This window comes from Crinia signifera, chromosome 3, assembly GCF_055691185.1.
Source record: "Crinia signifera chromosome 3, ASM5569118v1, whole genome shotgun sequence".
NCBI classification, from domain to species: domain Eukaryota; kingdom Metazoa; phylum Chordata; class Amphibia; order Anura; family Myobatrachidae; genus Crinia; species Crinia signifera.
The window spans coordinates 342,211,560-342,230,833 of NC_139219.1; the positions used below are offsets into that span (position 1 = coordinate 342,211,560).

At 50.8% G+C, this 19,274-nt stretch overlaps 1 protein-coding gene across 1 annotated transcript in view; it reads right to left on the reverse strand.

Moving 5' to 3' along the window:
- The window catches only part of KHK (ketohexokinase), a 158,196-nt gene that overhangs the window by 114,412 nt on the left and 24,510 nt on the right, over positions 1–19,274 (reverse strand). Inside the window, exon 4 of the mRNA XM_083175122.1 lies at positions 11,098–11,232. Within this exon, the coding sequence (XP_083031248.1) occupies positions 11,098–11,232 (135 nt within the window). The remainder of the gene's footprint in view (positions 1–11,097; positions 11,233–19,274) is intronic.

Sequence of the window (19,274 nt, forward strand, 5' to 3'; positions counted from 1 at the left end):
GTGCCCAGCGGCGGGCGTACCATATCCAGGCACTACAGCAATACATATACCTTGTGCCCAGCAGCGGGCGTCCCATATCCAGGCACTACACCAATACATATACCATGTGCCCAGCAGCGGGCGTCCCATATCCAGGCACTACAGCAATACATATACCATGTGCCCGGCAGTAGGCTTCCCATATCCAGGCACTACAGCAATACATATACCTTGTGCCCAGCAGCGGGTGTCCCATATCCAGGCACTGCAGCAATACATATACCATGTGCCCAGCAGCGGGCGTCCCATATCCAGGCACTTTAGCAATACATATACCTTGTGCCCAGCGGCGGGCGTCCCATATCCAGGCACTACAGCAATACATATACCTTGTGCCCAGCGGCGGGCGTCCCATATCCAGGCACTACAGCAATACATATACCATGTGCCCAGCAGCAGGCGTCCCATATCCAGGCACTACAGCAATACATATACCTTGTGCCCAGCAGCGGGCATCCCATATCCAGGCACTACAGCAATACATATACTGTATCTTGTGGCCAGCAGCAGGCTTACCATATCCAGGCACTACAGCAATACATATACCATGTGCCCAGCAGCGGGCGTCGCATATCCAGGCATTACAGCAATACATATACCTTGTGCCCAGCAGCGGGCTTCACATATCCAGGCACTACACCAATACATATACCATGTTTCCAGCGGCGGGCGTCCCATATCCAGGCACTGCACCAGTACATATACCATGTGCCCAGCGGCGGGCGTCCCATATCCAGGCACTACAGCAATACATATACCATGTGCCCAGCGGCGGGCGTACCATATCCAGGCACTACAGCAATACATATACCTTGTGCCCAGCGGCGGGCGTCTCATATCCAGGCACTACACCAATACATATACCATGTGCCCAGCGGCGGGCTTCCCATATCCAAGCACTACAGCATTACATATACCATGTGCCCAGCAGCGGGCGTACCATATCCAGGCACTACAGCAATACATATACCTTGTGCCCAGCAGCGGGTGTCCCATATCCAGGCACTGCAGCAATACATATACCATGTGCCCAGCAGCGGGCGTCCCATATCCAGGCACTTTAGCAATACATATACCTTGTGCCCAGCGGCGGGCGTCCCATATCCAGGCACTACAGCAATACATATACCTTGTGCCCAGCGGCGGGCGTCCCATATCCAGGCACTACAGCAATACATATACCATGTGCCCAGCAGCAGGCGTCCCATATCCAGGCACTACAGCAATACATATACCTTGTGCCCAGCAGCGGGCATCCCATATCCAGGCACTACAGCAATACATATACTGTATCTTGTGGCCAGCAGCAGGCTTACCATATCCAGGCACTACAGCAATACATATACCATGTGCCCAGCAGCGGGCGTCGCATATCCAGGCATTACAGCAATACATATACCTTGTGCCCAGCAGCGGGCTTCACATATCCAGGCACTACACCAATACATATACCATGTTTCCAGCGGCGGGCGTCCCATATCCAGGCACTGCACCAGTACATATACCATGTGCCCAGCGGCGGGCGTCCCATATCCAGGCACTACAGCAATACATATACCATGTGCCCAGCAGCGGGCATCCCAAATCCAGGCACTACAGCAATACATATACCATGTGCCCAGCGGCGGGCGTCTCATATCCAGGCACTACAGCAATACATATACCTTGTGCCCAGCGGCGGGCTTCCCATATCCAAGCACTACAGCATTACATATACCATGTGCCCAGCAGCGGGCGTACCATATCCAGGCACTACAGCAATACATATACCATGTGCCCAGCAGCGGGCTTCCCATATCCAGGCACTACAGCAATACATATACCTTGTGCCCAGCAGCGGGCTTCCCATATCCAGGCACTACAGAAAATAGGATTTTGGGTACCTACCGGTAAATCCTTTTCTCGTAGTCCATATGGGATACTGGGTTCACTACTATGGGGATTGAGACCTCCGCAGGAGAGACAGGCACATAAAAGAACTCCTCCCCTCAATCTCCCTCCACTAGTCAGTTAATGAAAAAAACTGTGCCGAAGGAGAGCATGTGAGGAGTATGTGATCATTTACTGTGGTGAGATTCATCCAGCACACCCAAACAAACAAACATAGAAAAGGTGAATCCTAACACTTTCAGAGGACACCTTTAACCAGAAAAAGGAAATATGTATATGTATCTATATACATATATATAACCATCCTATAGACAATAAGGCAACAAGCCTTAACGTAATAAAAAGCAGAAAACTTACAGCAGAATAGCCGCACTGAGGCGGGCTCCCAGTATCCCATATGGACTACGAGAAAAGGATTTACCGGTAGGTACCCAAAATCCTACTTTCTCTACCGTCCAATGGGATACTGGGTTTACTACTATGGGGAGGTCCCAAAGCTACCAGAATGGGTGGGAACGTGCGGAGTCTGCTGCAGAACCGCATTCCCGAACTGGGAATCCTCCCTAGCCAGGGTGTCAAATTTGTAAAACTTTACAAAAGTGTGTTGACCTGACCAAGTAGCGGCCATACAAAGTTGCATGGCCGAGACCCCTCGAGCAGCCGCCCAAGAAGTACCTTCAGATCTGGTTGAATGAGCCTTTACTGAAAAAGGAAGGGATAAACCAGCTGTTGCATAGGCCTGTTGGATAGTACATCGTATCCATCTGGCTATGGTCCGCGTAGAAGCAGGTGACCCCTTCTTCTGCGCATCATAAAGCACAAAGAGGCTGTCCGTCTTTCGGATCCTAGCTGTGCACTTGACATACCCTTTTAGGGTGAGGACCACATCCAAGGAATCAGGTATATCTGGATGTGCCGCGCTAGAAGGGACCACAATAGGTTGGTTTACGTGGAACCCAGACACAACCTTTGGAAGAAAATGTGGTCTAGTCCTGAGCTCAGCCCTATCGTCGTGGAACACTAGATAAGGACTCCTACATGACAAGGCCCCAAGCTCGGACACCCTCCTGACCGAAGCCAGGGCCAGCAGTACAACCGTCTTCTAAGTGAGGTGTCGCAACTCAGACTCCTCTAGTGGAACAAACCGAGCAGATCTTAGAAAAGTAAGAACCACCTCCAAATCCCACGGTGCAGTGGGTGGCACGAAGGGGGGCTGAATCCTCAGGACCCCTTGTAGGAAGGTTTGTACTTCTGGCAAGGCCGCAATCTTTCTCTGGAAAAACACAGACAGCGCAGATATCTGGACCTTTAAGGATCCCAATCGGAGTCCCTTCTCCAACCCAGCCTGAAGGAACCGCAGCAGGCTGTTTAGTTGAAAAATAGCCGGAGGTAAGGTATTTCTTTCGCACCAGGCAATATATCTTCGCCATATAACATGATAATGAGAAGCCGTCACCGGCTTTCTGGCTTTTATCTTGGTAGTGACCACAGAGGGATGTAGACCCTTGTGGACTAAGATCTGCCGCTCAACCTCCAGGCCGTTAAACTTAGCTGCTGTAAGTCCTGAAAGACGAACGGCCCTTGGAGGAGCAGGTCTTTTCTTAGGGGCAGACGCCACGGGTCTTCCACAAGCATGGCCTGAATGTCCCCATACCAGGCCCTTCGTGGCCAATCTGGTGCCACCAGTATGGCTTCCGTCTCCTGATGCCGAAGTCGCTTTAGCACCCGTGCCAACAATGGGAGTGGTGGGAACAGGTACACTAATTGGAAATCCCAGGTCCAAGTGAGAGCGTCCACTGCTATCGCCCCTGGATCTCTGGTTCGTGCACAATACCTCTCTACCTTGTGGTTTAATCGTGAAGCCATTAGGTCGATCTGGGGGAGACCCCACTGATCCACTATGGTGTTGAACACTTGAGGGTGAAGCCCCCACTCTCCCGGGTGAAGGTCGTGACGACTCAGGAAGTCCGCCTCCCAGTTGTCGACTCCCGGGATGAAAATTGTTGACAGGGCCTGGACATTCTGTTCTGCCCAAGAGAGTATCTTTGTCGCTTCCCTCATGCAAGGCATGCTTTTCGTACCACCCTGTCGATTTATGTAAGCCACAGTGGTGGCATTGTCCGACTGGACCTGGACCGCCTTGCCCTGTAACAATGGAGCCGCCTGTAACAGGGCATAGTAGACCGCCCTCAACTCCAGCTTGTTGATATGTAGACTGGACTCCAGTGGGGACCACCGACCTTGGAGGCGGACTCCCTGTGTCACAGCCCCCCAGCCCTTCAGGCTGGCGTCTGTGGTTACCAGAATCCAGTCCTGGATCTGGAACCGTCGGCCTGCCAACAGATTGGATGAATCTAGCCACCACTGTAGCGAGATCCTGGTTCTTGTTGCAAGGCCAATCCTCCTGTGCATCTGCAGGGGGGAACCGGACCATTTTGTCAGAATATCCAGCTGCAGGACTCTGGAATGGAAACGGCCAAATTGAATTGCTTCGAATGAAGCCACCATCTTGCCTAGGAGCCTGAGGCAAAGATGGATCTGTACCAAAGGAGTCAGTAGAACCTCTCTCACAAGCTGTTGTATCACACTGACCTTTTCCATTGGCAGGAAAACCCTTTGTTCCGACGTGTCCAGGATCATGCCCAGGAATAACATCCTTTGGGTCGGAACCAGCGATGATTTGGACATGTTCAGAATCCATCCGTGATCTCGTAGAATCTGCATGGTCAGATTGAGAGCACTTCTCAAGGCTTCTGCCGACCGTGCCTTTATTAGCAGATCGTCCAAGTAGGGTATGACGTTTACCCTTTGAAGCCTGAGGAGTGACATCATTTCCGCCATTACCTTTGTGAAAAACCCGCGGGGCTGTTGACAGCCCGAAGGGTAAGGCCCGGAATTGGTAATGGTCGTTTCCCAAGGCAAATCTGAGGTAGATTTGGTGCGGGGGCCAAATTGGGATTTGTAAATAGGCGTCTTTTACGTCTATTGGGGCCAGAAACTCCCTTCTTTCTAGACTGGCAATCACCGACCGCAAGGACTCCATCCTGAACTTGAACACCTGAAGGAAGGGGTTCAGTGACTTTAGGTTCAGGATGGGCCTTGCTGAGCCGTCTGGCATCGGAATCAGGAATAGGTTGGAATAATATCCCTGGCCCTGCTCCGTGCTTGGGACTGGCACAATTACCTGTGTCTGAAGGAGCCTGTGAATGGCCCCCTGAAGGAGAACCTGATCCTCCTGGGATGCTGGAAAGGCCGACTTGAAATACCTTCTGGGAGGGGGCTTGTCGAATTCCAGCCTGTAGCCTAGTGAAATGAGACTCCTGGCCCAGGAATCCAGGCCGGAGGCATCCCACACATGACTGAAGTGCAACAACCGTGCTCCCACCTCGAGAGATTCTCGTGTCGGGAGAACCCCGTCATGCTGCAGGCTTAGAGGTAGCCGTGGCATTGGTACGTTCTTGGGTACCTGAGGTGTTTGGTTTCCTAAACTTTCCTCTCGTGCCTCTGTTGGCATTGGAGGCGCCCCTTGCCTTGGGGCGAAACCTGTTCCCACGAAAGGACTGCTGGGAATTACCTGTGAAGGTGCGCTTTGTTACTGTGGGTGCCGATGGAAGGTGGATTTTCCTGCCGTGGCCTTGGAAATCCAGCCGTCTAGTTCACTTCCAAAGAGCCATTCGCCTGTAAAGGGAATACCCTCCACGCTCTTTTTAGAGTCCACATCCGCAGTCCACTGCCGTAGCCACAAGGCCCGTCTGGCTGACACCGCCATGGCCGAATTGCGCGCGTTTATTGCGCCCAATTCCTTCTGCGCCTCACAAAGGATCCTTGCGGTTGTCCTGAATGTGACGCAGACTGTCACCAATCTGGGCCACCGTCATGTCACCCAACAACCCCTCCTGAATCTGGGTTGACACGGTATGAATGGCCCTAGCCATCCAACAGCTGGCTAGAACTGGGCGTTGAGAGGCCCCACTAGCTGTGTACATAGACTTGAGGGTAGCTTCAAGCCTTCTGTCCGCCCCGTCCTTAAGGGTGGATACACCCGGGACTGGCAGCAACACCTTCTTTGAAAGGCGGGAGACAGATGAGTCCACCACCGGTGGCTCCTCCCACTTCTTCCTGCCCAAAGGTTCAAAAGGATAAGCATTTGTAAACCTTTTAGACAGAGTGAACCTTTTATCAGGGTTCTGCCATGCTGCCCTGAAAACCGTTTCTAATTCTGCCTGCTCAGGGAAGTACACTGGCTGTTTCCTCTGAGTCATGAAGAAAGGATCCCCTTCTGCGGATGCCTCCACCGGGAGATCTAAAACATCCCTAATGGCCCTGATTAGTGGTTCAGGACCATGTACTGCTAACTCAGGGACTGGTTCCTGCTGAACCTGCTCCTCTCCTTCCTCCAATATGTCCTCATCGTCCTCATCTGAGTCAGGGGCCATTGCAGCAGCCGGCCTCTTCTGGGGCTGTGCGGGAGGAGGAGGAATGTTAAGGGTATGAAGAATATCAACCCTGGCAGATAACATGGACAACTCCCTCTGAACCCTCTGCGTCTGCTGAGTGTTAGTGGAAAGCTGTGAAGCTACAGAATCCAACAATGTCTTTATGTTGGAGGCCCAAGCAGGCTCCTGATCATCAGCCTGAGATGTCCCTGCAAGCTGTGGGGGCACCCCACTGATCTGGGTGTCAGCACCACTGGGTTGTGGTGACATACAAGTTTCACAAGTGACCTGGGACTGTGACTTGGGATCAAACTTGGTGCTACACACCATGCAAGTAAACTTTTTTACCATGATGAGGCAGTACCTCTGATACACAGAAGTACAACTCACCCCCACACAGCCACTCACGCGCACACACCACGACACTGTTATGGAAACAGACTATGTGACTTTGTAGTATGTGTGCCTTGTAACTAATCAGTGGGGAAAACGAAGCAATTGGGGAACCAAGTGCACCCTTAACCTTAACTCACAGATCTGGGTGAGCCACAGAGAGGGTTCCTGATGTTATAGGGCATGTGTGCCCATCTGGGTGTGCCACAGAGACCGTTCCTGATGTTATGGGGAATGTGTGCCCATCTGGGTGTGCCACAGAGAGGGTTCCTGATGCTATAGGGAATGTGTGCCTGTCTGGGTGTGCCACAGAGACCGTTCCTGATGTTATGGGGAATGTGTGCCCATCTGGGTGTGCCACAGAGAGGGTTTCTGATGTTATAGGGAATGTGTGCCCATCTGGGACTGCTGCAGAGACCGTTCCTGACGTTATGGGGAATATGTGCCCATCTGGGTGTGCCACAGAGACCGTTCCTGATGTTAGGGGGAATGTGTGCCCACCTGGGTGTGCCGCAGATGCTGTTCCTGATGTTAGGGGGGATGTGTGCAGATATGGTTATGCCACAAAGACCTATTCTGATGTTATGGGGAATGTGTGCCCGTCTGGGTGTGCCACAGAGACTGTTCCTGGCATTAAGGGGAGTGTGTGCCCTTCTGGGTGTACCACAGAGACTGTTCCTGATGTTAGGGGGAATGTGTGGCCATTTGAGTGTGCCACAGAGACTGTTTCTGGTGTTATGGGGAATGTGTGCCCATCTGGGTGTGCCACAGAGGCTGTTCCTGATGTTATGGGGAATGTGTGCCCATCTGGGTGTGCCACAGAGACAGTTCGTGATGTTAAGGGGAATGTGTGCCCGTCTGGGTGTGCCACAGAGACCATTCCTGACGTTATGGGGAATGTGTGCCCATCTGGGTGTGCCACAGAGACTGTTCCTGACGTTATGGGGAATGTGTGCCCATATGGGTGTGCCACAGAAACCGTTCCTGACATTATGGGGAATGTGTGCCCTTCTGGGTGTACCACAGAGACTGTTCCGGATGTTAGGGGGATTGTGTGCCCGTCTGGGTGTGCCACAGAGACCCTTCCTGATGTTAGGGAGAATGTGTGGCCATCTGGGTGTGCCACAGAGACCATTCCTGATGTTAGGGGGATTGTGTGCCCGTCTGGGTGTGCCACAGAGACCCTTCCTGATGTTAGGGAGAATGTGTGGCCATCTGGGTGTGCCACAGAGACCATTCCTGATGTTAGGGGTAATGTGTGCCCACCTGGGTGTGCCACAGAGACCGTTCCTGACGTTATGGGGAATGTATGCCCATCTGGGTGTGCCACAGAGACCGTTCCTGATTATATGAGGAATGTGTGCCCGTATTGCTGTGCCACAGAGACCGTTGCTGACGTTATGAGGAATGTGTGCCCATCTGGTTCTGCTACAGACAATTCCAGACAATTTGGGAAATGTGGGCCCGTCAGGGTCTGCTTCAGATGCCGTTCGTGATGTTATGGGGAATGTGTGCCCATCTGGGTGTGCCACAGAGACTGTTCCTGATATTTTGGGGAATGTGTGCCCATCTGAGTGTGCCACAGAGACTGTTCCTCATGTTATGGGGAATGTGTGCCCATCTGGGTGTGCCACAGAGACTGTTCCTGATGTTATGGGGAATGTGTGCCCATCTGGGTGTGCCATAGAGACTGTTCCTGATGTTATGGGGAATGTGTGCCCATCTGGGTGTGCCACAGAGACTGTTCCTGATATTATGCGGAATGTGTGCCCGTCAGGGTGTGTCACAGAGAATGTTCCTGATGTTATGGGGAATGTGTGCTCGTCTGGGTGTGCCTCAGAGACTTTTCCTGATATTATGGGGAATGTGTGCCTGTCAGGGTGTGCCACAGAGACTGTTCCTGATGATATAGGGAATGTGTGCCCACCTGGGTGTGCCACAGACTGTTCCTGATGTTATGGGGAATGTGTGCCCGTCAGGGTGTGTCTCAGAGACTGTTCCTGATGTTATAGGGAATGTGTGCCCATCTGAGTGTGCCACAGAGACTGTTCCTGATGTTATAGGGAATGTGTGCCCATCTGGGTGTGCCACAGAGACTGTTCCTGATATTATGGGGAATGTGTGCCAGTCTGGGTGTGCCACAGAGACTGTTCCTGATATTATGCGGAATGTGTGCCAGTCTGGGTGTGCCACAGAGACTGTTCCTGATATTATGGGGAATGTGTGCCCATCTGGGTGTGTCACAGAGACTGTTCCTGATGTTATAGGGAATGAGTGCTCGTCTGGGTGTGCCACAGAGACTGTTCCTGATGTTATAGGGAATGTGTGCCCATCTGGGTGTGCCACAGAGAGCGTTACTGATGTTATGGGGTTTGTGTACCAGTCTGGGTGTGCCTCAGAGACTATTCCTGATGCTATAGGGAATGTGTGCCCATCTGGGTGTGCCACAGAGACTGTTCCTGGTGTTATGGGGAATGTGTGCCCATCTGGGTGTGCCTCAGAGACTGTTCCTGATATTATGCAGAATGTGTGCCCGTCTGGGTGTGCCTCAGAGACTGTTCCTGATATTATACGGAATGTGTGCCCGTCAGGGTGTGTCACAGAGACTGTTCCTGATGTTATAGAGAATGTGTGCCCATCTGGGTGTGCCTCAGAGACTGTTCCTGATATTATGCGGAATGTGTGCCCGTCTGGGTGTGCCTCAGAGACTGTTCCTGATATTATGCGGAATGTGTGCCCGTCAGGGTGTGTCACAGAGACTGTTCCTGGTGTTATGGGGAATGTGTGCCCATCTGGGTGTGCCACAAAGAGCGTTACTGATGTTATGGGGAATGTGTGCCCGTCAGGGTGTGCCTCAGAGACTGTTGCTGATATTATGCGGAATGTGTGCCCATCTGGGTGTGCCTCAGAGACTGTTCCTGATGTTATGGGGAATGTGTGCCTGTCAGGGTGTGCCACAGAGACTGTTCCTGATGTTATGGGGAATGTGTGCCCATCTGGGTGTGCCACAGAGAGCGTTACTGATGTTATGGGGAATGTGTGCCAGTCTGGGTGTGCCTCAGAGACTGTTCCTGATATTATGCGGAATGTGTGCCCATCTGGGTGTGCCTCAGAGACTGTTCCTGATATTATGCGGAATGTGTGCCCGTCTGGGTGTGCCTCAGAGACTGTTCCTGATATTATGGGGAATGTGTGCCCGTCAGGGTGTGTCACAGAGCCTGTTCCTGATGTTATGGGGAATGTGTGCCTGTCAGGGTGTGCCACAGAGACTGTTCCTGATGTTATGGGGAATGTGTGCCCATCTGGGTGTGCCACAGAGAGCGTTACTGATGTTATGGGGAATGTGTGCCAGTCTGGGTGTGCCACAGAGACCATTCCTGATGTTAGGGGTAATGTGTGCCCACCTGGGTGTGCCACAGAGACCGTTCCTGACGTTATGGGGAATGTATGCCCATCTGGGTGTGCCACAGAGACCGTTCCTGATGTTATAGGGAATGTATGCCCATCTGGGTGTGCCACAGAGAGTGTTACTGATGTTATGGGTAATGTGTGCCCGTCTGGGTGTGCCTCAGAGACTGTTCCTGATATTATGCGGAATGTGTACCCGTCTGGGTGTGCCTCAGAGACTGTTCCTGATATTATGGGGAATGTGTGCCCATCTGGGTGTGCCACAGAGACTGTTCCTGATGTTAGGGGTAATGTGTGCCCACCTGGGTGTGCCACAGAGACCGTTCCTGACGTTATGGGGAATGTATGCCCATCTGGGTGTGCCACAGAGACCGTTCCTGATGTTATGGGGAATGTATGCCCATCTGGGTGTGCCACAGAGAGTGTTACTGATGTTATGGGTAATGTGTGCCCGTCTGGGTGTGCCTCAGAGACTGTTCCTGATGTTAGGGGTAATGTGTGCCCACCTGGGTGTGCCACAAAGACCGTTCCTGACTTTATGGGGAATGTATGCCCATCTGGGTGTGCCACAGAGAGTGTTACTGATGCTATGGGGAATGTATGCCCATCTGGGTGTGCCACAGAGAGTGTTACTGATGCTATGGGGAATGTGTGCCCATCTGGGTGTGCCACAGAGACTGTTCCTGATGTTATGGGGAATGTGTGCCCATCTGGGTGTGCCACAGAGAGCGTTACTGATGTTATGGGTAATGTGTGCCAGTCTGGGTGTGCCACAGAGACTGTTGAGAATGAAGGTTCCCAGCATCTGTGAGCTACTTGCAGAATCTACCAGTATTTGCACCCTAGTACTGCAGCTTGGCCAGTTCAGGCACCCGTCTCTTGGGAACGGTAACTGTGGTACTGAGATATAACAGGGTCCCTCCGTCCTTACGTGTCATACAGTGTGACGGTCCGAGAACCAGTGTTGATGTTTACCAGGCAGCAAGCACATGGACTGTCCCCGTGAGTCTGCCAGCTCACGGCTGATACATCAATATTCCTCCTGGAGAAGTCAGCAATAATGAAGCTACAACACAGCAGGAGACACAGGAGAAAGCAGCGGATTAGTGACTGTGAAATGGCGGACATGGGGAGAGGGTCCCTACAGATACTGCTCTCTCCTGCAATGGTGGCTTTCACTCATCGGAGTCTCACATTAGCTCCCACTGACCTGCGTCACGCTGTAATCTAACTCCCTCTCACCTGCGCCACTCTGTAATCTAACTCCCACTCACCTGCGTCACGCTGTAATCTAACTCCCACTCACCTGCGTCACGCTGTAATCTAACTCCCACTCACCTGCGTCACGCTGTAATCTAACTCCCTCTCACCCGTGTCACGCTGTAATCTAACTCCCACTCACCTGCGTCACGCTGTAATCTAACTCCCTCTCACCCGTGTCACGCTGTAATCTAACTCCCTCTCACCTGCGCCACTCTGTAATCTAACTCCGTCTCACCCGCATCACGCTATAATCTAACTCCCACTCACCTGCGTCACGCTGTAATCTAGCCCACTCTCACCTGCGTCACACTGTAATCTAACTCCCTCTCACCTGCGCCACTCTGTAATCTAACTCCCTCTCACCCGCATCAAGCTATAATCTAACTCCCACTCACCTGCGTCACACTGTAATCTAGCCCACTCTCACCTGCGTCACACTGTAATCTAACTCCCTCTCACCAGTGTCATGCTGTAATCTAGCCCACTCACCTGCGTCACACTGTAATCTAACTCCCTCTCACCTGTGTCACGCTGTAATCTAGCTCACTCTCACCTGCGTCAGGCTGTAAACTAGCTCACTCTCACCTGCGTCACAGTGTAATCTAGCTCACTCTCACCTGCGTCACGCTGTAATCTAACTCCCACTCACCTGCGTCACGCTGTAATCTAACTCCCACTCACCTGCGTCACGCTGTAATCTAACTCCCTCTCACCCGTGTCACGCTGTAATCTAGCTCCCTCTCCCCTGCATCACGCTGTAATCTAGCTCCCTCTTACCTGCGGAACGCTGTTATCTAGCTCCCTCTCACCTGCGTCACGCTGTAAACTAGCTCACTCTCACCTGCGTCACGCTGTAATTTAACTCCCTCTCACCTGCGCCACTCTGTAATCTAACTCCCTCTCACCCGCGTCATGCTGTAATCTAACTCCCTCTCACCTGCGTCACGCTGTAAACTAGCTCACTCTCACCTGCGTCACGCTGTAATTTAACTCCCTCTCACCTGCGCCACTCTGTAATCTAACTCCCTCTCACCCGCGTCATGCTGTAATCTAACTCCCACTTACCTGCGTCACGCTGTAATCTAACTCCCTCTCACCCGTGTCACGCTGTAATCTAGCCCACTCTCACCTGCGTCACACTGTAATCTAGCTCCCTCTCCCCTGCGTCACGCTGTAATCTTGCTCGCTCTTACCTGCGGAACGCTGTTATCTAGCTCCCTCTTACCTGCGGAACGCTGTTATCTAGCTCCCTCTTACCTGCGGAACGCTGTTATCTAGCTCCCTCTCACCCGTGTCACGCTGTAATGTAACTCCCTCTCACCCGCGTCACGCTGTAATCTAGCTCCCTCTCACCCGCGTCACACTGTAATCTAGTTCCCTCTCACCTGCGTCACAGTGTAATCTAGCTCACTCTCACCTGCGTCACATTGTAATCTATCTCCCTCTCACCTGCGTCACACTGTAATCTATCTCCCTCTCACCTGCGTCACACTGTAATCTAGCGCACTCTCACCTGCGTCACGCTGTAATCTAGCTCACCTGCGTCACACTGTAATCTAGCTCACTCTCACCTGCGTCACACTGTAATCTATCTCATTCCCACCTTCGTCACACTGTAATCTATCTCACTCTCACCCGCGCCACACTGTAATCTATCTCACTCTCACCTGGGTCACACTGTAATCTATCTCACTCTCACCTGCGTCACACTGTAATCTATCTCACTCTCACCTGCGTCACACTGTAAACTAGCTCACTCTCACCTGTGTCACACTGTAAACTAGCGCACTCTCACCTGCGTCACACTGTAATCTATCTCCCTCTCACCTGCGTCACACTGTAATCTATCTCACTCTCACCTGCGTCACGCTGTAATCTATCTCACTCTCACCTGCGTCACACTGTAATCTAGCTCACTCTCACCTGCGTCACATTGTAAACTAGCTCACTCTCACCTGCGTCACACTGTAATCTAGCTCACTCTCACCTGCGTCACACAGTAAACTAGCTCACTCTCACCTGCGTCACAGTGTAATCTATCTCCCTCTCACCTGCATCACACTGTAATCTATCTCCCTCACACCTGCGTCACACTGTAATCTAGCGCACTCTCACCTGCGTCACGCTGTAATCTAGCTCACTCACCTGCGTCACACTGTAATCTATCTCACTCTCACCTGCGTCACACTGTAAACTAGCTCACTCTCACCTGCGTCACAGTGTAATCTATCTCCCTCTCACCTGCGTCACACTGTAATGTATCTCCCTCTCACCTGCGTCACACTGTAATCTAGCGCACTCTCACCTGCATCACGCTGTAATCTAGCTCACTCACGTGCGTCACACTGTAATCTAGCTCACTCTCACCTGCGTCACACTGTAATCTAGCTCACTCTCACCTGCGTCACACTGTAAACTAGCTCACTCTCACCTGCGTCACAGTGTAATCTATCTCCCTCTCACCTGCGTCACACTGTAATCTATCTCCCTCTCACCTGCGTCACACTATAATCTAGCGCACTCTCACCTGCGTCACGCTGTAATCTAGCTCACCTGCGTCACACTGTAATCTAGCTCACTCTCACCTGCGTCACACTGTAATCTTGCTCACTCTCACCTGCGTCACACTGAAATATATCTCACTCTCACCTGCGTCACGCTGTAATCTAGCTCACCTGCGTCACACTGTAATCTAGCTCACTCTCACCTGCGTCACACTGTAATCTAGCTCACTCTCACCTGCGTCACACTGTAATCTAGCTCACTCTCACCTGCGTCACACTGTAATCTAGCTCACTCTCACCTGCGTCACACTGTAATCTAGCTCACTCTCACCTGCGTCACACTGTAAACTAGCTCACTCTCACCTGCGTCACACTGTAATCTAGCTCACTCTCACCTGCGTCAGACTGTAATCTAGCTCACTCTCACCGGCGTCACACTGTAATCTAGCTCACTCTCACCTGCGTCACACTGTAATCTAGCTCACTCTCACCTGCGTCACACTGTAAATTAGCTCACTCTCACCTGCGTCACAGTGTAATCTAGCTCACTCTCACCTGCGTCACACTGTAATCTATCTCCCTCTCACCTGCGTCACACTGTAATCTATCTCCCTCTCACCTGCGTCACACTGTAATCTAGCGCACTCTCACCTGCGTCACGCTGTAATCTAGCTCACCTGCGTCACACTGTAATCTAGCTCACTCTCACCTGCGTCACACTGTAATCTAGCTCACCTGCGTCACACTGTAATCTAGCTCACTCTCACCTGCGTCACACTGTAATCTAGCGCACTCTCACCTGCGTCACACTGTAAACTAGCTCACTCACCTGCGTCACACTGTAATCTAGCTCACTCTCACCTGCGTCACACTGTAATCTAGCTCACTCTCACCTGCGTCACACTGTAATCTAGCTCACTCTCACCTGGGTCACACTGTAATCTAGCTCACTCTCACCTGCGTCACACTGTAATCTAGCACACTCTCACCTGCGTCACGCTGTAATCTAGCTCACTCACCTGCGTCACGCTGTAATCTATCTTACTCTCACCTGCGTCACACTGTAATCTAGCTCACTCTCACCTGCGTCACACTGTAATCTAGCTCACTCTCACCTGCGTCACACTGTAATCTAGCTCACTCTCATCTGGGTCACACTGTAATCTAGCTCACTCACCTGGGTCACGCTGTAATCTAGCTCACTCTCACCTGCGTCACACTGTAATCTAGCTCACTCTCACCTGAGTCACGCTGTAATCTAGCTCACTCTCACCTGCGTCACGCTGTAATCTAGCTCACTCTCACCTGCGTCACACTGTAATCTAGCTCACTCTCACCTGCGTCACACTGTAATCTAGCTAACTCTCACCTGCGTCACACTGTAATCTAGCTCACTCTCACCTGCGTCACACTGTAATCTAGCTCACTCTCACCTGCGTCACACTGTAATCTAGCTCACTCTCACCTGCGTCACGATGTAATCTAGCTCACTCTCACCTGCGTCACACTGTAATCTAGCTCACTCTCACCTGCATCACGCTGTAATCTAGCTCACTCTCACCTGCGTCACACTGTAATCTAGCTCACTCTCACCTGCGTCACACTGTAATCTAGCTCACTCTCACCTGCGTCACACTGTAATCTAGCTCACTCTCACCTGGGTCACACTGTAATCTAGCTCACTCACCTGGGTCACACTGTAATCTAGCTAACTCTCACCTGCGTCACACTGTAATCTAGCTCACTCTCACCTGCGTCACACTGTAATCTAGCTCACTCTCACCTGCGTCACACTGTAATCTATCTCACTCTCACCTGCGTCACGCTGTAATCTAGCTCACCTGCGTCACACTGTAATCTAGCTCACTCTCACCTGCGTCACACTGTAAACTAGCTCACTCTCACCTGCGTCACAGTGTAATCTATCTCCCTCTCACCTGCGTCACACTGTAATCTATCTCCCTCTCACCTGCGTCACACTGTAATCTAGCGCACTCTCACCTGCGTCACGCTGTAATCTCTCTCACCTGCGTCACACTGTAATCTAGCTCACTCTCACCTGCGTCACACTGTAATCTAGCTCACTCTCACCTGCGTCACACTGTAATCTATCTCACTCTCACCTGCGTCACACTGTAATCTAGCTCACTCACCTGCGTCACACTGTAATCTAGCGCACTCTCACCTGCGTCACACTGTAATCTATCTCACCTGCGTCACACTGTAATCTAGCTCACTCTCACCTTGGTCACACTGTAATCTAGCTCACTCTCACCTGCGTCACACTGTAATCTAGCTCACTCTCACCTGCGTCACACTGTAATCTAGCTCACTCTCACCTGCGTCACAATGTAATCTAGCTCACTCTTACCTGCGTCACACTGTAATCTAGCTCACTCTCACCTGCGTCACACTGTAATCTAGCTCACTCTCACCTGCGTCACACTGTAAACTAGCTCACTCTCACCTGCGTCACAGTGTAATCTAGCTCACTCTCACCTGGGTCACACTGTAATCTAGCTCACTCTCACCTGCGTCACACTGTAAACTAGCTCACTCTCACCTGCGTCACAGTGTAATCTAGCTCACTCTCACCTGCGTCACACTGTAATCTATCTCCCTCTCACCTGCGTCACACTGTAATCTATCTCCCTCTCACCTGTGTCACACTGTAATCTAGCGCACTCTCACCTGCGTCACGCTGTAATCTAGCTCACCTGCGTCACACTGTAATCTAGCTCACTCTCACCTGCGTCACACTGTAATCTAGCTCACCTGCGTCACACTGTAATCTAGCTCACTCTCACCTGCGTCACACTGTAATCTAGCGCACTCTCACCTGCGTCACACTGTAATCTAGCTCACTCTCACCTGGGTCACACTGTAATCTAGCTCACTCTCACCTGCGTCACACTGTAATCTAGCTCACTCTCACCTGCGTCACACTGTAATCTAGCTCACTCTCACCTGCGTCACGCTGTAATCTAGCTCACTCTCACCTGCGTCACGCTGTAATCTAGCTCACTCTCACCTGCGTCACGCTGTAATCTAGCTCACTCTCACCTGCGTCACACTGTAATCTAGCTCACTCTCACCTGCGTCACGCTGTAATCTAGCTCACTCTCACCTGCGTCACACTGTAATCTAGCTCACTCTCACCTGCGTCACACTGTAATCTAGCTCACTCTCACCTGCGTCACACTGTAATCTAGCTCACTCTCACCTGCGTCACACTGTAATCTAGCTCACTCTCACCTGCGTCACACTGTAATCTAGCTCACTCTCACCTGCGTCACACTGTAATCTAGCTCACTCTCACCTGGGTCACACTGTAATCTAGCTCACTCACCTGGGTCACACTGTAATCTAGCTCACTCTCACCTGCGTTACACTGTAATCTAGAAATTTGTTTAAGTGATCCGCGACACAAGACTGCAGCACCGTAAACACCAGGGATTACCAATACCAAAATACAATATCCAAATACACAAACGATGAATACACTTGCGCTGTCTTATTGTGAACATGACTGGATGGGACACCGGCAGACGTTTCTCCAGTATGTGAACAGAGATAAAGCAGCAACGGTCAGTGTTTATCCCAATAACAAATCACACAAGAGGGTGTCACCCTCTGCAACTGAACTCTCTGCAGAGCCCTATAGACATATAAAGGTATCTTAAACAGGAGATATCCAGTCTTTCACTCTAATCGAATCAGAGCTCACCTTGTTTCTGTGCCCTATAGTCCTTGATCAGTCGGGAGATAGCCCAGTCATTATGATCCAGAGTGAGTAAAAAACACTTTTACTCGGGTCACAACAGGTACACAGTTTCCAAATAATAACAAAATTACGATAAAAAACTTCTTTAAAAAATGCAAAGAATAAAAAGTCCATGCACTAATGGGGTCCAAAAGAAACAAGTCCTCCACCTCTCACTCACCCGGGTTAGAGAAGAGAGTGGGTGTCTATAAGATTAAAAAGTTGACACTGGAGTCCCCAAAGTACCTGGACACTGTTCCTCCTAGCAACGCGTTTCGGGCCTCACATATGGCCCTTTTTCAAGGTATGGAGGAAGTGGAATCAGAGCAGGTATACATACATGTACTGTATACATAGAAAACATGAACTGAACTTCCCCTAATACATCTGTTCTAATACAACACGACAGTGCTATCTCTAACACATTGCCTCACTAATAGCGGATATACATATAATCGCAACATAATGCTAAAGCAATGAATGGTTCTGCGAACAAGCGGGTTTTCTCCATGTTTTTTGAAGCGCTCAATCAACCAGAGGCCAGCTTCCGTAGCGCTCAACCATTGCGCTGGAAGTGACGTATCAGAGTTCTGCAGATGCGTCTCACACCTCTTAGTCGGAAAGGATATGATGTCATTATTCCAACGAGGGAGTATATCGACCAGGGTCCCAAACTGGATATCAGCGGTCCAAAGTGAATCCTCCTCTGCTCTCACACAACGCGTTTCAATCCCCTCTGGGATCTTCCTCAAGGTGTACAGAGGAGTGCTTGGGTATGGGTTTATATACCCTATGGACAGGAAGTGACTTCCTGTTCCTGTACCTCAATAAAATCATAACTACAGTATGTATAAAATAACATTTAAAATACTTTAGAGTGTACAACTGCTCTATATAGTGTGGATCACTCTCCTGAAATAAAAAAAAACGTAATCAATAAAACGCTGTGAAGCGATCTGTATAAATATCTCATGCCGGGAGACGCGATAACCGGAAGTGCGGTGCGTTCCAATGCACCCACTTCCGCTTGTCACCCGCCCGAATAAGTTTCCGGCATCAAGGAAAAGGAAGTCATTTGACTTCCTGTCCATAGGGTATATAAACCCATACCCAAGCACTCCTCTGTACACCTTGAGGAAGATCCCAGAGGGGACTGAAACGCGTTGTGTGAGCAGAGGAGGATTCACTTTGGACCGCTGATATCCAGTTTGGGACCCTGATCGATATTCTCCCTGTTGGAATATCCGGAAAACCTTCCAGGTTGCAGACCTTGTGTTTAACATCTATCCCACTTCAGAAGTCCTAGTGATACCCTCACTATTTTTATCTTGTATGTCTTTGCAACTGGATGTGGAAGCTATTAAAAGTTTTTTGTGATCCATTTATCGTGTGGCTTAAAGAAACCTTTATGGGAACATCACAGCATTCATATCAGTGAGTTGGGGTACGCATTGTATATCTATTTCGGTGGCACCCCCTTCTCTTTCGGTGAATTTAAAGATACCTTGATGTGAGAGCATAACATCTGTACACTGTGAGTTGGGGTACGAATCAAGTAAAAGATACCTTGATATGATT